The sequence below is a fragment of the Harmonia axyridis genome, chromosome 1 (genome assembly GCF_914767665.1).
Source record: "Harmonia axyridis chromosome 1, icHarAxyr1.1, whole genome shotgun sequence".
Classification (NCBI taxonomy): domain Eukaryota; kingdom Metazoa; phylum Arthropoda; class Insecta; order Coleoptera; family Coccinellidae; genus Harmonia; species Harmonia axyridis.
In genome coordinates, this window is record NC_059501.1 from 19534890 (window position 1) to 19560498 (window position 25609).

The following is a 25609-nucleotide window of genomic DNA, read 5'->3' on the forward strand; positions in this document are numbered from 1 at the left end:
AATTACAATTCGTTCCCTGTAAAGTCATTGAAAGTGTCATGCCCTCGACACTTGAAGAAATTAATAGGTCTCCAAGCATCCGGTTGACCATCTCAATTAGTTACAGGGAACTAACTGGATTCTACACCTAAATATATCAGAAACTCAGAAAACAAAGTTCAAGCGCGCCAAACGACGTGAAACAAAGGATGACACTAGGAGAGCAAAAGATGCCAAACCTTGGATTTCAGCAGGTAGGTACAGAAAATAATAAAATTTCTGATTATTATAAATTCAACAATTAGAAAAAATATCGGATTTCAAATATTCAAATTTGCATATTTAATTGAGAATCACTCAAATAAATATATTTCATTCAATATATTCACATTCATAACGATATAGTATAATTATGGATTCGAAAATATATCACAATCCGACAATGTAATCTAACCATCTTGGGGACACGTGACTCCCTCTATTTATGTTTAATACTCAATGATATCAGCGAAACATTTCGTAATAGAATAAAATCAATATATTTCTGTTTATAATTATTCAGGAAAATTTATCGAGATTTATATTTTATGTGAATTTCCCCCAAGTCTCCATCAATCAAATACTCCATCTTCGTCAGTTCCCCCATTTAAACCCCCCCCCCTGATACGTCACTGTTCGGTCCGCGACCGGCTGTAACAATATATATGACTTGCGACGAAACATAGAACGTCCCACTAAGTGCCTGTGTTAATCTTAATTACGGACAGAGTAGATGGGTCGGAGTTGGAACAACGCATCCAGCAGGATCTGGATGGCATGATGTGGTCGTGTCTACAAGTCCGGGAGTAATAGGGAGACATAAATCACGCCGGATGAATGGGTTCCTAGGGGAGTTCAAAATATCGCCAAATCGCTACTGTGTTAGATGGAATTTCAGCTTTCGAACATGCTCAAAGATGAATTAACACGTCAAAAGATTTGTCGAAATTTCGGAACATAGAGTTAAGTCTGGATCGACATATTGTAGGTTGAGTGACGATACATTTGATGTTGTTTGAAAAATTGATTAAATCGAGTTTCGTGTATTGACAATGCTCCTCGTCACATATCCTTGACAACTATAGTCAAATTGAACGAACTGCGCTTTCAACTGCTTGACTACCCGGCGTATTCTCCAGATCTCCGATGATAACTAGATTTTTGCAAATTTCAAAAGAATACTCCAGGAAAGGAAACCATCAATTACAAGCTAGTAGTAGATTTTTGCTCGATCGTGTTTACAATTTGATGTTTATTTTATAAAGATATTTCAAAAATGATCAACGTTTTCTAATATTATAGTTTTTTTTTCTCAAAATATTCTATTCAATATTATGAACACAAATTGGCAGTCTGAACTTCATGGTCCCTTAGTTTTCAAAATATGTGCCTTCGAAATTCAATCATTATCGACTACAATCCAGGCGCGGATCCAGGACCCACTTTTGGGGGGGGAACTTTTCGATACTTCCGCCATTTTGGGACGTCATTTTTTTGCCGTTTATTAATATGGGTTTTCAAAAAATGTATTGAAGATGAAATGAATAGAATAAAAAATGTCCCCATACATTTACTTGTATTTTCAAATTATACACTGTGTCCGTAAAGTATGGAACAAATTCATTTTTAGCTAAACAGACCATTTTAAGAAATAATCGTGAAACAAGTCGATTGTTTATTTTAATTTACTGTATTTTGAAATAATAATCTAATATACAGGGTTAATTACTTTCGAGTAATGACGTCACCGTCATTTTTTTCAAATGGAACACCCCCATTTTGTCTCAATTTTCCGATTACTCTCGCTGGGCTGATTCCAAGAATGTATCACATTTTGATTCCAATTGGTACAGGATGGACAAAAATACATAGTTTTGTATTCCAAAACTGTATCACATATTGATTTCAATTGGTACAGGACCAATTGGAATCAACATGTGATACATTTTTGGAATCAGCTCAGATAAAGTAATCGGAAAATTGAGACGAAATGGGGGTGTTCCATTTAAAAAAAATGACAGTGACGTCATTACTCGAAAGTGATTCACCTTGTATATTAGATTATCATTTTAAAATACGGTAAATTAAATTAAAAAATCGACGTGTTTCACGATTATTTCTTAAAATGGTCTGTTTAGCTAAAAATGAATTTGTTCCATACTTTACGGACACAGTGTATAAAGTAACAAAGTGTATTAGTTTTTTGACATTTTCTATGTCACTTGTGTTCAGTAGATTATGTCATTTAATCATAGAAAGATACAAGCTTTTACTTCAAAATGGACCTCTTGAAATGACACTAGGTTCACTCTTTAATTGTTGTCTTGATATTGATGATGGACTATATGTTAGATAGTTATTTGGGCTGTTTCCATCATCTGTGCGGTTGGATGTTTCCGACGTTTCGGCAAGCATTCGCCTGCCGTCTTCAGGGTGGTGGTCCTGAGAAGGACCGATTGGGTGGTTCTGAGAAGAACCGTTTGCCAAACTTGGTCTGTCTGGACTTGTACGCACCATACTTTTTTCGATTTCGTATGAGGGTATCGGGGTTTGAACCTTAGTCGAATCGGTTGCAATCCTTTAACTCTCACCACTAGTCTACAGAAGCAGGTAACCTGCTTCTGTAGACTAGTGGTGAGAGTTAAAGGATTGCAACCGATTCGACTAAGGTTCAAACCCCGATACCCTCATACGAAATCGAAAAAAGTATGGTGCGTACAAGTCCAGACAGACCAAGTTTGGCAAACGGTTCTTCTCAGAACCACCCAATCGGTCCTTCTCAGGACCACCACCCTGAAGACGGCAGGCGAATGCTTGCCGAAACGTCGGAAACATCCAACCGCACAGATGATGGAAACAGCCCAAATAACTATCTAACACAGGTTCACTCTTTGTTTTCCAGATTTGGAGTTTGATTTTTTCAAGTTTTTTCTCATAGCACCTGTGCTTTACAAGATATTTAACTTGAATTTGGCATAGATATTCTAATTTAAAGTTTTCATCATGTGATACGAGTATACTAATTTTGAATACAAATCTACAGGGTGATAGTTTTTCTGGAACAGTGCCCGCTCTTTTCCTCCAGAACTTTTTTTTGGAAGACTACAGGTAGTTTAGAAAAATGTTGAAAGAAACTTTGATCGAGTACTACACTTTTTGGATTCTTGTAGTTCTGTCCTATCTGCTACTGATTTCTAGAAAAAAATTTCAAACTATTCTCTAGTACCTAATACTCAGAAAAAGCCAACTTATAACGAAGATCCAGTTAATAAGCTATGATGAATAAATTTTATTATAATTTTTGATACTTATTTACCGCATCTGTAGCGAAGATGAAGAAAGATTTGATAAACTGGTATAATCATCACAAAAAAATAGATTACAAGACTTACAAGAAACACTCTGTATCTCGAAAACAAAGCGTTAACGGGCCCATATTTATTGGCCTTTCTTATTATCCAAGGAATCTCTCATATTCCTTTATACCTCCAATTTTAGCAATCCATTCCTATGATTATTCAACAAAGCTAAATATTTCTCATGATGAACAAAATAGGAAATATATTGGCAAGTAGGCCTGCTTTTATTGAAGATCATATTTCAGGTCCTTTTTTCCAAAGTACTAACAAAGAGGAAATATTTCGCATGCACGTGTTATTATTCTTTCATAATTGTCTTTTTTTATTGCCATCCGTTCCAAAAGACTGCATCGTAGGTAAACCTCGTATTGAGTAGGTAACTCAAAACATCATTACACCCGAATAAGAGGAATAGATAATGTTAAGGGTAGGCGGAGGGCCTCGACCCGATATAAAATAAATATTCAACGTCTTGTTATGTTTCATGTGATAAGTAAAAAAAAATCACTCAGGAATTGTTTTGTTGATGGAATTCTGAAAATTACAGGCTGCCAATAATCATGGCCCCGGGGAAAATCACACTCGCCCCCTCCTCTCTCGACGAACTAAAAGGCTAGCGTAAGGCGGATAAACTAATTTTTTATTGCAGATTTAGATTCAACGTGATTTGAAATGCAAAAAGCCAAAGTTTGAGGTATGATTTTAATAAAAATTTGTTCGATTCCAGATGTTACTACAGCACCATGTCAAAAATTGTTGCATTGGTAGAATTATATTCATTTAACATTAGTTGAATACCAATGAAATATTTTAATCTTTACCATTATACAAACAGAGGTTTATATTCATATTGGGCAGGTGAACAAAAATAAGAACATCAAAGCCTTGTTGAGACGAAATTTTTCCTAGTACAATACAACAATTATATTTTGGGGTCACAAAAAAATTTCACAATATACAAATTAATAAATAGAAAACAACTGCTTATTCTGGTCGTCTACACTCGTAGTAGGTATTCATATATTTTTCCCTTTCCCTCTTCTTGGGGTTCATAATTCTGATTGGTGAATTGAAATTAAAAACAATTGCTGAAATATCAGAGATAACGCCTGAAGATCTATACCCATCAAAGAAGCCACACTTCACACAAAAATAGATGGTTTGTCAAAGAGATACCAACAAGATTTATGAAGCGCAAAAAAACTCTTGGAAATCGGGGTAAGCAGAGAATCACATGCCGACGCGCGACAGTAATATTTATGACCCAATTGCGGCATCTTTGAACGTGTACGTGTTTATTGCGGAACGTTTGAACCTATATATTGGTCCATATTCATATTATTTCTAACCTTATTGCATTTCCATTCCGTATCCGTACTTTCAACATCTTTGTTTCAGAAATTGCGTCAAATTACATTTTTGCTTGATCTTGTAATTATTTGAGCCTTAGTATGTCAAATTCTAGACGGGCCGGCAAATTTTAAGAGGTGCCCGGGCCATTTGGGAGGGGAACGTTCCCCCAGTTCCCCCCCCGTGGATCCGCGCCTGCTACAATCACTCAATTAATCTGCAAAGAGACATGCTATGAAAAAATAGTATCAGAGAACGTACTTAAACTCAATAGAATTTATTATCACTTTGTTGGTTGAATTTTGTAAGGGAAAGATTCATCTCTTTATCATTGTTCAAATTCTGTATCAGACCATTTTAACCGTGACTAGGGAAATGATCGTTACCTGACCCAACGGTTGAGCCACGACCTGGAATACGCTCTATTAGTGTGACGTCACACACCGCCATTTTTGGTTCTCCTGTCAATATTCGGAATCCAAACAAATAAATTGTCATTCAAATTAGTTCGGTGTCGTTGGAGGAATTGGCTTATTTTCATAAATAGGAGTATTTGAGGATTTCAGTATTAATTGATAGAAGGAACGAGGTTAATACCAGTAAGTTTGAATCCTGTATCATTCCCCAGATTTTGTAAAAAGCCGTGTTTATCCTTAAATAATCTTATTTATATGAATAAGCCAATTTCTTCAACGACAACGTACTAATTTGAATGACAATTTGTTTGTTTGGATATTGGAACACTGACAGAAGAACTAAAATGGCGGTGTGTGACGTCATCACTAATAGAGCGTATAGACCAGAGTTCACGTCAGTGTTTTCTTAATTTTTGCGAAGAATTTTCTATGGTTTTGAGGCCGCTATTGACTCAAAATGTTGGACGAAGCTTGAAATTGGATTTCTACATATACACGAAAAAATTTCGAATGCTGTCTTTGAAATATCAAGTATATGTATTGAGTGTTTTCGATATTATTCCTGAATTTCCTATGGTATTCTTTCTATGGCCTAGATGATGTGATCACCTCGAAATTATACTCGCAGCTTGAAATTATTATTTTATATTATAAACCCAAAATCTCAGTCTTATGTGTTTTGTGTTCAAGGAAATTTTGAGAATTTTTTTAGATATTCTTTTTGACTTTTCTAGGGTGGAACGAGGCCCAAATTGTCATTCAACATCCAAGTGTAAATATTCATCTCGATCGAATCTGCAACTTTTACATCAAATAAAAAACAATATCTCGAGCTGTTATATTTATGGAACCCCTAGTCGTGGTGTATAGGGCTGGATGGACGGGCACAATCGAATTTGGGGACGGATTCGTCATCACTGAGTCAAATCTTATTGTCTGACCATTATGACGAAATTATTTGTTCGCTGAACGAGCGCTCAAAAACATAATTTCTTGTCCACTTATCATTTTTTTCCCTAAACACCGCAGTAATTACAAGTTACGATAAAAGTTAAACTTTAAAAAAAGTTCCAGAACCCCAAAATATTAGACCTGCTCGTAATCCACTAAATTACCCCCAAATGGTGGATAAGGAATTACGGTAGACGAAAATAGGTGCTTTTTATGAACATGTAGATAAAAAGGGTAGAGTGGGAGTGTTTAATTAATCGTCAGGAATCAAGAATGCGGTGTATAAGTTACTGCGTGAATTTCTGCGATAACTTCGAGCAGGGAAATTAATGGATAAAAAATTGTATGATTTTTTTATTCCTCGTCAGGTTAAATTATACCGAAACATTTCGTTAGCACTGGATGCGTTTTTTCGGTTTAATTATTATTTCCCATAAAAAATTGTTTGTAGGAAAGAATGCAACCGACATGAATACAAGATCTTAATAATAATAACAGCAACATTATAGTGGCCTTTGAAATGTTTTCGCGCCTTTGGAAACAGATAATTGGCACACAATTTGATATCGTCAATTTTGAAATTTCATTACATGAAGGTTTTTCCAATAAAAGGTTTCATTTGTATCTTAAGAAAAAACTAGTATATTTCAAGAAAAAATAATGGATTTTATTTCATTGTATGGAGAAAGGTACGCCATTAACGATGCAAAACACTATCAGCCAAATGGCCGCCAGAATTCCATCTTTGAGGTCTTGAATGGATTGTGGAGCATTGGCATAGACCTTATCTTTCACGTGGCCCTAAAGAGAAAAGTCTAAAAATGTTAAATCACAAAATCTCGGTGGTTAATTGTGATCACTTCTGCTAGATATAACACGACCTGGAAACTTTTCTTGCAAAATTTCTATTGCTTCGTTGCTTGTATGGCACGTAGCGCCGTCTTTAACTTTGAAAGCCTTAACACTGTAACTGTAAAATACGTTGTAATGTCGTTTGTGGAGTGCCTAATTTCGAAGATCGATGAGGAATCAACAAACCAACAGCAGTAATATTCTCAGTTGTTCTTGAACGATGCACACAGTTTCGATTTCTTACATCATCAACATAAGTCAGATTTTGACCATTAACAAACTTAAGAGGGAACACCACAACGTGACTGCTCTGCTTGAAACGAATTTATATAATTTTCGTCCTACAACCACCTCTTTATTTGAGGTTTTCACATAATTTTTTCAAACAAGAAGAAAAAACAAGAAAGAAAGAATTACAATATTTTTAATAAGATTGAAAAAAATTTTGGAAATTCTTCGTTCAATGTACAAAGCACTGATATATTTTCAAAATATTCGTGAAAAAAACCCACAAAAAAATCATAACAAAAGAGGTAAAACTCAAATTTTGTTAAAACAAATTATCGACTGTCGTACAGTGCTGCCCTCTACTTATATCTTTGTAAATAGCAATGTGAATGTACAACTTCGTATACCGTACAAAGTTTGGTCATTGCAGGAGCGCCAGAGGGTAATGGGTACCTAATGTTTGACAGATTAGCGGGAAGCCACGTGGTGGTAATCCCTCTCCACCGCGATATTCAAGATCCGAATCTATCATAAAAATGTCATTTCAAAAATTCTAAACTAACTAACTAACAAAGAAGTCGATTGGAAATAATAAACTAAAAATGTGTTAAATTAAATATTTCCATCTCAATAAACCTGCCGTTCTGAAATTATTAGGGATTCACGGCTTGGCTTGATTTTCGAGCTACTTGACTTGAACTTGGCTTGAAATCAAGTCAAGTAGTTTTCCAATCTCAAGTCAAGTAGTAGTTTTTCAATCTCAAGTCAAGTAAAGTATTTATTTATCGAGTACTCGAATCCTATCAAGCTACTTGATTTTTAGCAGTTATATTGTGTAGTGTCACATCCATAAAAAAAATGATGAAATGAGAGGAAACCTTGCAAAAAATACTTTTGTTTATCAAACTAATTGTATAAAAAACTCAAAATATCAATATTTTTGAAATAGCAACCAAAATTAAATCGCTATAAATCATAACAAAATTAAAAAAATATATATAAGTTTCCTTATATTGAGAAACCTCCAGACTTTGTTTGATTTCATAATTTTCCATCCAGACATATGAGGCATCTTATAGATTTGTCGCCTAACCTAGTGCGGGTTTTTGTAACTGTAAGAGCAGCACTGGAAAATTGTCTTTCAACAGGAGCTGAAGATGCTGGCGTTGATAAAAAATCCTTGGCCATTTTATCCAAGTTCAGAATAGTTATTTATAATACAAGTGCAGAAGGCATTGATATTCTTCCACGAGTTCAAAATTCAAAAACGAGCCACGAAGTGGCGAGTTTTGGAATGAACGAGTGGTAGAATGAGCCTTCTGTACGAGTATTATACATTATTTTCTCTAATTCATTGCATTTTCATTGAAATTAATGAAATATTTCCATAAATATAATTTAGTGATTTTTGCATTGAAAAATGTTGGTTGGCAGAACTGATTTCTTTAAGGCAAATTGATGAATTGACAGATAAAGCCGTAGCGGAAAGTTCGGAGTACCAACATAGAATAATGAAATATAACCATGAAAACTGTGCGTTTCTGATATATTCTCGCACGATTTTGTTCTACAAGATGTGGAAGAATGAACGGAATAACCACAGAATTAGAGAAAGATATTTCTGAAACTTCCAAAATCTACCGATAGATTTCATAGAAATTTGAGAAAACTACTAATAAAGTCACACTGGCGAATGCTTCAGTCACTCGCCGCTCGAGGAATCCCCTTTTCAGTCTAAACGCGCACGAGATTGCAGAAATATATGCCGTGCGACGAGTGCATATCGAGCTCAATTTATATCAAGAAGCTTAATATCAAGTCAAGTCAAGTCTAAAATCAAGTCAAGCTCAAGTATGTAATTTTTCAGGAGTTTGATTTTCGAGTCAAGTAGTTGGTTAAAATGTCAAGCTACTTGTCTTGATGAATCCCTAGAAATTATCATTAATACAAAGTTCGAACAACCATATTGACGAAATCCCTAATCCCGGATTAGACCCACTAACGGACTTATTACAGAGATTATGACGAAATGATAATTAATGCCTTTTGGTATGCATCACGTACATTCGTCTCTCATTCCAATAGGTTAATCATCAACAAAGCTCACACCTCCGATCCAATTAAGAACTGAACAAACACGCCGAAAGAGTAGTTTATTATTCTCATTGCCTTCCCGTTTTCGGTTTTATTCAATTACCAACGCCACTTATCTGCGAAAATGAAACTGCGTTGTGATTAAGTGTGTCAACAATTCCGGTGCCACATTGTTGCGGATATTAATTTTTCAGGATTATCACTGTCGCGTACAGCTCGCTCTCGGAGGACGGGGGTTAACCCAATTCGAAATGGAGTTTACATATCAAGGGTTAATTCAGTGGATGTCGGAATAATGAAGATCACTCGGCGAACGTAAATTAAGGACGGCTGACACCTGTTGACGCACTTCTGAATTATCTCTCTGGCCGACAGTGTTAGCACAGGATTATGGCATTTCGCGTGTGTCTCCTTCTCGTGATTTGTGGGCGAGGTTATCAAGAATTCGCAAGTCAGAATCGTACGCCATCTGTCTCCTCGATGTGAAACTTATTTCACACTCGATAAGCATACTCGCAAACGTTGAAAAAACTGCGAATGATGATGAGATTTTATACTACAAAAACTTTCCTGACAGTTTTGTGATTAGTTGACTCAGTTTAGTTTGAGCGCGCGCTAAGAGAAAGTATGCTTCTTTTTACAGATTTTCTTCGATGAAGAAGAGAGGAAGTACGCTTTATTTTATAGATTCAAATTGATTTATTTTTATTTTTGGCGTCATATTTCGAAATTATTGTGATTAAATAATTTAATCACAATAATTCCAAAATATGACGCCACACACATTTTGGAATTATCGTGATTAAATTATTGAGTTCTTGCAGGGTTAGTTGAACAGACGTTTGGGGTATGAAATACTCCAAACGAACTGAACCTCGCCCTCTATAATGTTAGAACAAGTGTTATCGAATATCTATTCAATAAAGTCCTTTATTATTATTATTATTATTTTATTCGATAAAGAAGAAAATCAAGCCAGGCGGCTGAAAATGTAAATAGTGTGGATAGTCCTGATACTGCAACAGCCAATCACGCGCAATGTTGATTTCGTCGATTCTGTTCCAGTAATTTCGATGTCAAAAAAACACCACTGAAAGGCCAATTGTAGAAAATGTCGATAAAATCATGGATATTGTCCGACCGTCATGTAAGCACTGTTTCGATTTCCTAAGAGCTAAAGACTGCACAAAAAATCGTTTGGAAGCAAGCATTTGCATAAGGATGGTCTCAAGAAGAAGCTCGATGTATGGGTACCACGCGAGTTAACGCAAAATATCTCATAAACCGAATTTCCATCTGCGAATCGCTGCTGAATCGCAACAAAATCAACCAATTTTTGAAGCGGTTGGCGACTGTTGATGAAAAGTAGATCACTTAAAAAAGACAACGTCAAGCGAAAACGGTCATGGTCAAAACGCGGGGAGCCGGCGGAACGGTGCCCAAGCTAGGATTTACGCCTTACTACCAGGAAGATTTTGGTGTGGGTTTGGTAGGATTGGCAGGGAATTATCTACTATGAGCTGCTCCCCTACGGCACAACTGTTAACTCGTAAGTGCACTGTCAACAATTGGACGGTCTAAAGGAAGCAATCGCCAAAAAGCAGCCAGCTTTGACCAATAGGAAAGGAATTGTGTTTCATCAGGTTAACGCTAAGCCACACACATCGATAGTGACTAGTCAGAAGTTCCGGGGGCTTGGTTGAGAGATTCTTATATGCATTCACCCTATAGTGCGGACCTGGCTCCAAGAGATTATTCATGGAAATAATCAAGCCATCATCAAAACTAAACTTATCGGCGGAATTAATTGAAACTTGGGATATAATTGACACATGCCGAGATCGAACCAGAGAGACTTTAATTATTTCAATAGTCCAGGACCAGATTCATTATTTCTGATTTGAAATGTTCCTGTTGAAAAAATCAATTTGTATTTCGAAATCATTGTTTATATTTTCGAAAAGTAAATAAATTCAGCAATGTTTGAAATTGGGCAGAGTTCGAAAAATTTGATACTCGGTTCTTTTTAATTTAATAAATGGTGACATTTGCACATTTCGGGGGAGTTTGAATCACATAAACCACTCCCCTGAACGTCATCAGTTCTAAGCTGGACATTTTCAGTACGTTTTGGAGACGTACTTACTAGTGCTATATGTGCATAGGTGTTTCAACCCTGATTCAGATCTACCTGCACTGAAAGCGTTATACAGTTATTCATATACATATATTGAATTGTACCTCTTGACGTGCACAATAACAGAAAATACTCACCCTTAATCTCATGTCCGACACCGTCCACACCCTACTGGCATAGTCGTTGGAAGCAGCAAGAATCAGCGAACCCGTTGAATCAAAGTCCAAAGACATAACACCCGCGTTACTACCGACTAGCATGCCTTTGCTCACTACGTGACCTGTGAACATGTTAAATCTTGCCTAGTTATGATATCAAGTAGTAATAGGTCAAATGTTACGACCAACATGCAGAACAAAGGCAGGCAAAAACTCAATGCAGTTTGATCGTTAGATGGTTCCCAGGTGTGTTAGTGATTGCAAAAGCATGAAAAGGTGTATAGTGTGTATTGTCGAGAGAAAATGAATGGAATATACGCATAAAAATCTCAGTGAGTATTTAGAAAGTGGTAATTATTGTTTATTAGGATGAGTGATTTACAAATAAGGCCAAAAAATAGTATTATTATATTACCACTGTTAGAACTTATACTTCATAAAACATGTAGTTATGAGATAAAACAAGTTTATCTTTCAAAATTAGTATATTATTTTTCTGTTCCTGAAAAAGTTACTTTAAAGCTTTCGTTCAATACCAAACTGATAACCCTTGTTTTGTAATTGTGATCAAAAACCTTGATTTCATTCTTCCAAAACCTTACCTTCAACAAACATGCTCAATAGTCATTATTATTCCTTAGATTTTAACTGAGATGTCTAAAATACTGGTGTGTTCACTGATTAGATTTTGTTCAAGATAATTCTGGGCACTCTTCCCTTTTCTTCCTTAAGGCGCCGCTATACAAAGAATTGACAAATCAGCGGCATCCTTTTAAAATGTTCATTTGTTCTGTCAAAAGTTGATCGACTTTTGATTTAACCCCAAAATAACTTTGACAGAGAAACGATGTGAGCGCCATAAGAAATGATGCAGAAATGAAGTGAAAGGGGCTAATACCTTAAAAGCTGGTCCTTTCAAGAATTGCCTCAATCTTAAGGTTTTTCAAGAGTAAGTGAGCACACCAGTGTTTTAGAGATCTTAATTTAACCGCGAATTTATGTGATACACTCAAATGAAAGTCTGTACATAAATCAACAGAATTTTCAGTACCTCACTATGGTAATTTCTCAATATCATGATTATATTATATTCTGGATGAAATACACACACAATATTTGAGTATAACCAAAGTCATATTAGTTGTATAAAACCCACCCTATTAGTTTACTATCTTTGAATTTCTATGTACTAAATATTGCATGATTTATTTGTTTTCCATCTAGATAATGTTTTATGCTCAACTTCTTAATTAGAATGCATAAAATAAATAGAAGTGACGATTATTAATTCTAATAAAAATATTAAAGTAACACAGTATGACTAGCAAAATTAATATGGTTCTAGCATTCTTTCAAGATTCTCAGTGTTTTCACTAATTGCTATTGATTATGAAAGATTCTTCAGGGCATAAGTGGATTTTTTTATCCTTATTTTATAGATTCATCATAATCTCCTTCAGTACTTCTGGATGAATCTTCTTTATTTCACATCCGCCTTAGAATTTATGCAATGATAACTGTACAATAAAAGAAACACAACACAATATCAAATGTTCGATTAAAATAAAACACCAAAAATAAAGTTCTTAAATCAACTAACTCTAAGAAAATCTACAGGTATAATTTGTTAAAATATGAATTCTTAAAATGATTTCTAGATGTTCTTGATGAAATTAGCATCACACAAAAATGTATTGCACTATTTGCAATAATTTGTTTGATATAGATCTGTTGTGAGTATGCATGAAGGGATATCGTGAAAATAATGTATTCAGAATGCAATGATTTTATGCAGACATGCAATTCCATTATTATCATTATCGCTTTGGTTAGTTATCATCTCAATATATGAATAAGCTTCCTCAAAATTAAATGCTTTAATTCGTTGTAGCATCATTGCATTCAATCAAGCCCACATTCCTAGAGTTATCTTGAACAAAAAAGTCTGTAGACAACATAACAATAGACAAAAGCAACAAGCACCCAGAAAAAAATGGTCCTTTCACAAAACACAAAAAAATTAAATAAAAACATTTATTCTCAATAAATATATAAATACTCCACACGCCTTCACCACATAACAAGCATGATCGCAGAATGAAATAACAATAGTATCGGGTATGGTAGGTCCTGCTAAAACTGACCTTTAGACGCGTCCCAAAGTTTAACCTTTCTGTCGGCGCCCGCCGTCGCTACCATACCGTCGGCAGGGCTCCATTTAACAGCGTTCACTTCCCCGTCATGCGCGTCCTGAAAAATAATTCATCATTATACCAAAACAAAGTAAGATAATAAACCTCACAAAAAGAATATCACAATATCACAGATTTTGCTTGAACCGTTCATCCTAAATGGAGTATAGGGAAGCAAAGATTTCAATAATTTGTGGTCACTCCTCGCATGACCATGAGATGGCGCCACACGCTACGCAACACTAAAAACAACGGCATAATAAAAATATTGTATTCTTGAATAGATTTATGACTATGTTGTCTCGTTAATTAATTTTAAGGTTCAACATAACAAAATAATTTTTATCGAATGAATGCCTCGCCATTATAGGTACACAAAAAATTCTTTGGACGAGAAATTCGTAGAAGTGATGATTCAATCTTCTTGACTCCATTACAGATAATTGAGTTCTTCTGGAGCTAGAAGGCGAGCTGTAATGGTGCAATGGTGAGACAGCTAGCTCTGAGGATAGACCTCAAGGTCGTGGTGTAATGTAACCCTTTACAGTAATCGGATGATAAAAATTAATTGTGACTTTTTTCGCTCAGAAATGAGAGCTGCATCACCTCTAAAACGTTAATTACATGAATAAAATATAAAATAAAGAATTTATACATTCTCTATTTTATATGACAGAATCTGTGAAGAAAAGTTGGAGTGAAATCGCTAGAAATGTACATGAATGAAAAAATTTGGAAGATACATATCACCAGAAGTGGATTGAAAAATGCTGAAGAAGATAAAACAACTGGTGATGTCCTTATGATGTGTTTATTCTTTATATGCTTGGTTACTTCCACAAAATCAATTCTGATAAGATTAAAAAAGTGAATGACAACTGTATAAATTATTTGGGAAGCTTCATGCCAATTCCAATCATAACAGAAACCTCTTTGATACAATCAAAACTGCTTATCAATATAGGAAACCTTAAAGATTAACGAAATATCCACCAAGACTATAATTTTAACACTTACCATTTTCGCAACACACTTAGTAGGTAACATCGTCTCTTGCAAAGGAATGTTATAAGCCTCTGAAACTTCATCAAATGATTCTCTACTAGTATCTCTACATGCTTCCTCGATGTCCTTCTGAACTTTGAGGTATTTTTTCCTAAAACAAAAGGCAAATTTAAGCATTAGTGAGTGATAATTCCCCGAACCCAATCGTGAAAATATTTCATTGTAATTTTGCTGTTCATAAGCTCGACTAAAGACGTCTTTCTTCATAACCATCATCATAACTTATCGTCATAGAAATTTTCAACATTAAATTTTTATAAGTTCTGTGGAATGCTCGAAAAAAATGAATGAAACGTCGAGTAATATTCTTTTTCTGCTACTTGCTTTCATCGGACTCAAACCCAATATTTACAACAACTGGGACAATGTTCAAAAAACAGAACAATGGAACTAACCCCGGTGACATCTTTGGAAATAACACAAAGTTTTTTCATGAACGAACTGAATTGAATGTCGTTCTATTGCAAATATAGTGTCGAACCTATCTAATTCGTTAAATAAATGCAGAAGATACGTGTAATGATGTAAGAACTATACATACTTCGATTTAGCACTTTTAATATTAATTCGCATTAATAATTCAAGTTTATTCCGCATAATCGGTTCGAGTAACCATCAATAATTCCTGAATAACCAAGTAAAATCAATAAATATTCTTAAGATATTCTTTCAATGCTTCAGAAAATTTGTCAAAATGGTTATTTCACATAACACTGAGTACGTTAATTGAAAGGAAAAGGTACAGAAGAAGCACACAAAACATGCATTCAAACACACGGAATACGGCATATAATGGCAACTTTCCTACATATACATCTCAACGGAAGATTCTCAAAGTCAGAAAATAGTATATTCTAAAACAAGTTGCAGAATGGGCTCCTATTCCAACACGAATGCGAAATTCAAAAACGAGCGACGAAGGAGCGAGTTTTGGAACGCATGAGTGTTGGAATTGCCTTCTGCAACGAGTATTAGACGATATTTTCTCTATTTCAATCAAGTTTCGTGAAATATTGTCGAAATTCAATGAAAAATTCAGATTATATATCCTAGTGACTTTTTTATTGTATCTTGGCAGTTGGTGTGACTGTTACGAAAATTGACAGATTTCTATATGAATCGTATGTTTCGAATTTAGACATAATTGTCATAATTTACAATTACCCATTAAATTCGTAAATTATGTCTGACGAAATAGATTTAACACTACCAGAATTAAGAGAATTTGCAAATAATGTAGCAAATTATTTCACTATATCCCCAAATTATATTATATTGACAATTATTGACGTTTGTCGAAATTCGATAGGATTGGAAGTCAGCATAGGCAACCACACGAAAAATATATCTGAAAACAATGCTGCAATGAGTTCATTACAGCACTGTTTTTAGAACTGTAATGGACTCATTACGATACTGAAATAGAGAAACTATTTTATAATTTGGCATCCATTCTGATTTGATATTTTTTCAATGAATAATATTTCTATTACGATTTTTCAATGAAATATTTTCGTCTTTATTTAGGTCTTCAATATTTCATTGAAAATTAGATAAATAATTGAAATTCTATTTGGTAAATGATTTTTTTAAGAGTTTCAAATTGCATTACGAGTGCATTTCGATTGAAAAAGTATCATGGCTACACTATTAATCAAAATCGTTCAATTCATCAAATAGCGCATTCATGAAATTAAGTGCTTATACGAATAAAAAAATTAATAAAAAAAGATCATCCCTGCAATATTGGTCATTCCAGTGATCTTGGTGTGAAACTGCAGTAGAGCACAATCAAGAAATTTGAAACGTTTATACGTTTCAAATTTCTTGATTGTGCTTCATCAAGGGATATTCTTCTTCAGGTCGATGACCTTTATATTTAGTTTTTGAAATGCCTAGATCGGGTTCTCGAACCCTAGGAGGTTTAATGAGATATAACGAGATATATTTCTTTAAGATCGCTCTTATATTTCATCAGAAACATAAGGAAAGCACTATTGTGAAGTCAGGAGCTTCTTTAGCACTCGTTCATTAATGCTTCCAATTGCACCGTTGAAAACCACATAACTGTATATACAAATATTCGAGGATCCAATTTGGGAAATGTTTGACGAACGCTCAAAAGCTGATAACTTCACGTCAGTGCTTTCCTCATTTTTTCTATATTCTGCTTGACTTCTATGATGAATGATTTTCTCTGATGAAGCGATCAACATGACATAATTATGCTATTATAACATAGTACCCAAATAATTATAATTCAGTTCTTTTCATCTTTCCATGAAGAGGTTTTTATGTTATTTAGAATTAATCATCTACTTTACGAATGCAATACGTAGGCAATTTTTTCATCCAACAGAATTTGAATATTTGTTTCGGAAATTAAAAGGTAGTCGAAATATTATTATTGAAAAAGTATATAACTGAAAAGTATATAACTGAAGGCTTTTCAGAATTCCATAACTCCTACTTACCAACGATATTTGAAAAAAACATTTACTTCAACGAGAGAAACCTTCCGCTAGTAAGATGTACAAGTAAAAAAAGCTACCAAAAGAAACAATCAAAACACAAATAAAAGTCTAAAAAAACAGGAAAAGAGGAAAAACTACGACATCACATTGGATCTATGCTCTGATTCCATAACTTTTTTCACATTGAGCTCAGCATCAATTTTCAATAACTCTTAAATTAGGTAATTCATTTTCATTGATCTTATGATTGAAAATAGGTCAAAACAAAGATAAATCAAATTGATAGAAAAATTGTTTCAATTATTAATTACTCAAACAAAATCTTCTTCTAAATGAACTAACTGATGAGATGATAAAACTGAAATATAAATGAAAAAATTAGAAAATAGTTTATATGATAACAATTATTGCAAAAAAAATAATAACAAAATACTTTTTGATATAAATAAAGAACAAACCATTATGGTGATGAATTCCTATATTATTTATTAGATTATTCTTGATTTAAATGAATGGATCAGATCGAATATGTACAAATTTACAACCACCACCATTTTCCGATGATTCTTCTTCATGTAATTAAGCTATAATGAAAGTTACACAATGCCATTCAACATCGAGCTTATGAACGCTAACCAATCAACGTACCTTTTGAAAAGACCAAATGTGCTCAGTATTTTTTTGGGCCCATCACTGGAATATCAAAGCAAGAAGCAACATGTATTATCTACTCAAAAAGCGACAAACAAAATAAGGCATGCACAAAAAATGAAAAACTAGCACAGTATAAACAAATTGTAGGTGAAAGTAAATAGAAATCTACATCGAAAGAGGAAATAGTATGAGTGTCCTTGTACTTTCTATAACTACATATAAATTCGGTATAAGTTTCTGAAAACATTGTTCAAATAGGTTGAAGTGAGAGAATAGAGAGCAATTTTATATAAAACGAAGAGAACAAAAAATTTCGAAAAAACTCAATTGGAATTAAACTGTAATGGAAATTACGTAAGGCGATAAGAATTAACAAGAATCAAATAAGTTTCTTTAGTAAACTTCGTTATTATAATTTTTTTATTGAAATTATGCAATGGTGAAAATTTTCTTTTAGGTACTGTCAACCAATTGGCACATTGAATTAAGTTCGAAATTTTAATACAATTCTTTAAGTAAAAACAATTTCGATTTAGGAAAAAAATTAATTTCAAGTGAGATACTTTCAGTATTATTTGCATCATCGCCAAATATATATATATTCTTCATTCATCATTTAAAAAGTACTATGCAACTTGAGGGCGCATCAACAGTACGGGGCAGCTTACTCGGAATGCCACAGGGCGCATACTCGGGGTGAAGAGGAGTAAGTGTGATGACACTAACCTATCTCCAACTGGAACATATTGCGCAGGCCATGTAACAACACTTCAAAAGCCAAGCATGCGCCCTATGAGCTGACGAGCACTATCGAATTACATATATTCCAATAATTTTAGCAATAGCATTACGTCAGAAACTGAAGGAATGCAGGAAGGCAGACTATAAAAACAATCATTTTAATGCTTACAAAACATATTCTGAGATTCTAGTCCAACCGTTTATTATATATTAATAATTATGTTATGATTGATTCAAATTTTATTTTCGTCTGAAGAATAATGTAAACGACCTGTCGTAGCATTTTCTCTATCTAAACTACACTGTATTACGACCAAAACCTAGAAATTAATTTCTTATTGCGGCAGTAGCATATTTGAAGATCAAACAACCAAAAACGGACGTATAAACACCTACAAGTAGAATTGTTAAAAATTGAGCATTGACTGCAGTCGGATGATGGTAATACTAATAATTAATAAACAAACACCTATGTGTTAGATGAGGAAATGGAAAGAAATTAACATGATGTTCTCCATTTTGGCACAGGATCGTCAATACGAAAGGCTGAAAACTGTACATAAATAAGATCAAATTGTTATATTATTCAAGGAACAACAAAGTCGAATTTGAATCATTTTGGTCCATCTGAAAAATTTCACTTACTTCTTATTCGCTGTGCAGATTCAATGAAATAATATTTCTTCGTTCTGAATAAATATTTCAGTGAAGTCCCGTACTTTGATCATCTAGACAGTTATCATATTCCGAAATATGAAGTATAGTACAAATAGAAAATTCGAAAAAAATTCAAACAGTTCATATTGGTTCAAAAATACACTCCGATTTATCCATTTTTCCAATTATTTTATTCTCCTAAAAACAGGTGTGAACCAATTCAGATAGGAATTAAAAAATCACCCACGACAATTAATTTTCAATTTCCTTCGAATTTGCAGAAAACTTCGGAATATTTAAACATAAACCAACATAGAACCAATTCAATAGGAACTTTTTGCGTCATTTTTCGAATTAAAATCTCCTTTTGATAATTTTTACCGTCAGCATACCTGTATAATTGTAAACGTTTTTTAAATATTGAATTCAACTCGCAACTAACTGACTTTTGTTACCAATAATCCTCATTTCTCATCCCGAAGTGTCTAAAGGTGTATTTTTAAGAGATCTAAATGCAGGAGCAACACTACTATCTACCAAAAAGAACTTTCTATTTTCATACGTAAATTACATACTAGTTTTCACCATCAACGACCAACACCATAAACATAAGGTATTTCAAAATCCATTGCATATGATTAAAAATCTTCAAAAAGGACCTGGTTTTTAATTTAATTATAAATTTGATTGAACTGCTCAACACATTTGATCACAGTTGCAGATTCCAAAAATGCAATATAAAACATCAGTAATTTGGCATCACATCTCTGATGTGAAATACTCTGGATGAACATACAACCTAAATTTTTTCATCCTAATGTTTATATGAATGTTGGTGTTGATGCCAAAACTTTTTACAATCCAAAAAAACAACCATAGCACGAAAAGTAGACACAAAAAAGATAGAATATAGATTCTTTTGAAAATAAAATAACTTTTTCAAAAATAACATAAAAGTGAAAAACTGGAGCCAACATACATCTGGCGGGAAAACATGACTCACCTAAGGAAGTTGTCGTTCTCCTCGTTCAGTCGATCGACATCTTTCGTTTTGTATTTGATGAGCCGTTCAACCAGTTGCCTGTTCTCGTCCTACAAAAAAAATGGAGGAAATCAGTGTCAAATCTGACGCGGTAACATGCAATTTTACAATTATGATTTTCGGACGTCTATTTTCCATCTTGTCGGAAATTTGAGTGAAGTCGACAAAGTTGGATGGCGTTCAAGTTTATAAAATATGTCAACGAATCCTAAATAGCAGCGTCGTTCAAGAACAGTCTTGGTAAATTTGACCGGTATCATCTTTGACGCCTTATATATGAACTGAAATACTGATCTGAATTAAATTCCCTCTAGATTTCAGTAATTTTGTTTGTCATCAATTGTCCCGTCATAGAAGAAGCAGCTAGAAATGTCAACTTGAAAAGTTGAGAGAGAAAGCATAGAATATTGCGTATGAACTAACCATAGAGTAATAAACATATGTTTATAACTCTGAGGAACTAACTAATCGAAAGTGCGAGTCTTCTCAAGTTTCTTGTTGAATTTTTTCATTTGAATAGTTATGTTCTCATTCAGATCGAACTGAATAGATCGATTCAGTTAGATCTGAATGTTGGATCAATATTGAAAAAGATTTCTTTAAGAAAAACAATTGTATTGGATTTATTACAGGCAAAAAGCAAGATACGCAATCACCAGATCAGTAACAAGAAAATAACATCAATAAAAATCTCAGTAAAGCTTCTGATTTTGACGTAAACTGTTCAAAAATGAATGATATCCCCACAAAAACTTTGAAGGTATAGAGCAAATATCTATATGAAAAAGCCCAATCGTATAAAAAGACATAGATAGAGATAGATTGGTTCAACAAAATAAGTGTTACACTTTTATACAGATATTTCTGTATAAAAGTGTAACACTTATTTTGTTGAACCAATCTATCTCTATCTATGTCTTTTTATACGATTGGGCTTTTTCAAAAATAACATAAAAGTAAAAAACTGGAGCTAAATATTTCACGAGATATTTCTCGTGAAATATTTATCTTGGCTGGAAGACTGCGGTCGATCCATTTGATTGCAAGATCAATAAATTTAGTTTCTCTCTCTCTATTTATCTTGACTTAACAGTCTGAATTTTGCGTCCCATTGTCTAGGCCAGTTCAATAATTGCCACTCTCATTTTTATTGAACTGGCAAAATATTCGAGGATAAAATTTGACATAGAAAAAAAAATAACAAAAACTGGCAATGGAAAATCCGCCTGTTAAGTAGAAGAAAATATTTTCCTGGGTTATTTTGTGCAATTAATAGAAATACGAAATTTCTTTTGATGACTCGAGAGCGCAACCCTACCGACCCGATTGTTTTAAGATTTAATTTTATTCTTAGTTTAATGTCCTTGGGGGAAACTTGACCTCTTTTGGCATGTGACCTTTCATATGGATTTCAAGTAGTTCTAGAGAAGTTCTCAAGACGAAGAACAGAAGGATTTATATTTTTCTTTTCAATGATAAACCTCTTGGAATCAGTCACAAAAGGAATTTCAAGTTCGGAGTACGAAGATCGAAAGAATCACTGAAATTCCTTTACAGTACTGGCAAGTCAGTATCTCAGGATGTAATATCAGTGTGCTAGAAAAAAATGCATAAAGAATACTGAAAGTCAAACGGAGAGCGACAACGTTTTCCCCTATTTTACTTCCAAGAACAATGAACGTCCAATCAGAAAGAAGAGAAGACTCATCCCCTACTCTTGCAAATCTTCGTCCCTGGTGAGATTAGAATGTATGTGCCTTTGTAGAATCAAATGTCCAGCACTCTGATGACACTTATGACTCAACCCTAGTCCATGCAGGTATCAAATTTTATTGAAATCGGAAAGCGACATAAAGATGCCCTGGAATTTCATGTTCCTACTTGCACAATGTTGAAATGGCTAAAGATATTGGGGCTAAATTCCAGAAGAACTATTGATGATGCATCTCGAGTACTCATACCAAAATTGATGGATAACAGAATAGTGAAAAGCGAGATATTTGAATCACTGGAAATACATGTATGAGAACGCAAATCGAATGTTGTTAAGAGCTGAAATGTTGTTAGGATAGGACCATTACAGCTCCAATCGGATATCCATATCAAGTTTCACCAAGATCCATTAAAAACTATAGGAGTGGCAATGATTTGATGTCACACAGAACGACAGATAGAACGAAACCAAAGTTGTTCGCAAATTGTACGAAATTTGCAGAATTCTTAGATTACATGCATTGTTATATGTAAACTGAAAAATTTGAAGGGTTGATTTTTAAGCTTAATAGAAAAGATGTTTCATTCCTATGGTAAATATACTCAATTCGAAAGAAGCGCCCATAAACGCGGTCAAACGGTGCATATTAAATTTGACGTCGACTTGATCGCAGGAAAATCATTGACGATTAAGATCGAGAAATCGAGGATTTCTCAACAGTCAACAGCAACAATATGCAAAGTATTTATTTATAGTCCATTTGTATCGTGAAAACGAACAGGATCCATTAACCTCGCGCTGCCGATCCCAAATAGACCGAAGTTGTGGACCTTTTTACAACTCCGAATCCCGATGTTTAGTATCACCGTTTCCTGTACCGGTTGTCTCAAGTTTCATCGTCACAAAATTGATCCCATTCATCAAAAATTGAGGTCTCGAATTTTCATGAGTATCGATGATAAAAACGCTCAAAACAGATAAGAATTTGAAGAGAACTTGAAATAAGCTACTAAAAATCAAAAAGATGATTGAAACAAGTAATTAATTTACAAAAAAAATAATATTGATAAACACGTTTGTATTTTCTACTTTCCAATAAAGTAGAAAATTCGTAAAATTATGCTTCATTTATAATATCTTTTATAAATTTCTATGATATAACAATCAAATCAATTCAATGTCTCATTTTCACCAATTAATATATTTTGTTAGCCGGCAAAACTTCAATAGTTTAGAATGAGGAAATCCACAAGAAACCAATTCGTTCAAAAAGTTTTAATGTTTGGAATGAATTGTGAACCAGAAAAATAATTAGGAAATGTTTCAGTTGAAAACGAGTCAGTTAATGAAGTAACCTTGAATAACGATCGTTATCACGCTATAATAATCCACAGTTCTCGACAAGTTAATCTAACAAGACGCCACTACATGCCATAAAGCCCGCGAAACATTAGTCTTGCACAAGTTAATTCTCAATCTTGTTTGCTCTCAGTTTAATAATAATAAATGGCCGGCATGTTTTTGTGATCTGAAAATTCTGGACTTTTCTTCTCCTCAATTTAATGAAGGTTATACTTTTGACTGAGGTTATCTGAAGTCACGATTTATGCCAATATGCCGCAACCATCAAAGCATTGAAGTCCAAAATTAAAAGCTACTTCATGCAATAAAGAAAAAGATATCTAACATTCTGCCAAATGAGTACACCTGTGCCAGCTCAGGTGTACCCTCAGACAATTTCTTTAGCTTAGTAGTAGAAATATTATTTATCAAAAAAATATTTGTAGGCCTCAGTAAATAACATAACGATTCAACTGAAATGAAATTTATTTTAAGCAATGAAATCAGAGCTCATTGTAAACCATGAGCTGATTGTCATTTTCTTTATCCAACAGTGTTGGCTTGATTCAATCAGCCTTGAAACTCATATAAACAAGTTCCATTTGTCAAATAGGGATTTGGGTATGACTTAAAATACTCATACCAAAAAAAACTGACAAGAGTTCTTTTTCTATCCATGTAATAAATGAGTTGGAAAGCCATTGCATTCAAACAAGTAGAATATATGAGTTATAATCAACATTTTCACCTGAGTAGTTCGTAATTTTTCCTCTAAGGCATTGAACGCCATCTGTAGCGCCTGATGTTCATCTCTTAAAGTGTCTATGAGGTACTGCAGTTCTTTCAGAGCTTTCTCATACATTCCAATTTCAGCCTTCATACTTATTCTTTCTTTAGTCATTTCTGCAATACTATAACAAAAGTCACATTTATAAAATTTATCTACAATTTCAACTACAAAAATTTTTCATGAACTACACCGAATGTCTCAGCATTGTCCTATTTTAAAAATTGATAACAAAATTTTCCATATTTATTCAATCACCAAGTAGTAATATTGATGATAAAACAAATAGAGTAGATAAAGAAAGACACTATTTCCAGTTATTCAACAGAAGGGTAAGTTCTCTCAATAATGGTACATAGCTTCCCTCATTAAATAGAGCTTTCTCAAATTTCATCCCTAGAATATATGTCTACCTTGTATCCCGACTCTGTAATAATTTATCCTGTTCTTGAAGTTTTGCAGTAAGGTCAATAATTTGTTGTGCATTTTCTCCTTTCCTTCGATGTAATTCTGTTAGTTCTTCCTGTTGGGTCAGAAGTTTCTGCTCCAGAAACTGAATTTTATCTTGGTAACGTGAGTCACTTCCACCCCCCTTTCCTTCGCCAATTTTCAATCTTTCTATTTGATTCGAAAGCTGATTGTTTTCTGTTCGGAGAGCATTGGCATACTTAAATATTTTATTGTCTGAAAAGAGTATATATACTACATGATACCCTGAGTAAGTGAAATACACCTACTTTGAGCTATTATATTCTGAAATTTATGGGATTCCAATTTATTCCTATGCTCTAATTGAGATTTTATATTTTCTCTCCAGTTATTATCTGCTGCCATAATATCTAGGTTAGGAGGATACAAACATACCAAAAACAAGAGACTGTGTTATATAAATGATAAATCGTAAAACAAAATGTCTAAAACAGATAGTATTGTTGTTTTTTTTCTGAAAAACAAGAAATTCGAATTTCTTGATATTTCTAAAGATTTCAAAACATATGATTTTCTATGCTTGTTTGACGTTAATCTTCTTCTTATAAAATACATGAACTACTTTGGTCATTAACGATTTAGCGATCCGTTATCCATTAAAATTGGGATTTTTAAAATAAAAAATTAATAGGTGCTAGGCTAATAGGTTTTCGTAAAGAAAAAATGCATCAGATGATAGTGGAAATTATGGTAAAGTTCAATTCGTTTATATATTAATAAAATTGGTAAAAATATTGAAGACCTTGAGCGGAGTATGATGTATACAATTTATGAATATAATGTGGAGAACACATAATATATTATTATTAAACATAGATTCAATGGAGAGGCAGAAGCGGCTCTACTGATTCGTGGATAAATTACCAAACTGGGGGAAATATCAACCCTAA

General features: G+C 33.7%; 1 protein-coding gene across 1 annotated transcript; it reads right to left on the minus strand.

Moving 5' to 3' along the window:
- Positions 1–11485: 11485 nt before the first annotated feature.
- Positions 11486–25249, minus strand: LOC123671213 (autophagy-related protein 16-1-like). Its single transcript, XM_045604939.1, has 8 exons — positions 24968–25249; positions 24644–24914; positions 24192–24354; positions 20350–20438; positions 17943–17987; positions 14773–14911; positions 13708–13813; positions 11486–11685 (listed from the first exon to the last, which is right to left on the minus strand). Exons 1-8 carry the CDS (start codon positions 25062–25064, stop codon positions 11486–11488), a joined length of 1110 nt encoding a protein of 369 aa, XP_045460895.1. The 5' UTR covers positions 25065–25249.
- Positions 25250–25609: the final 360 nt, after the last annotated feature.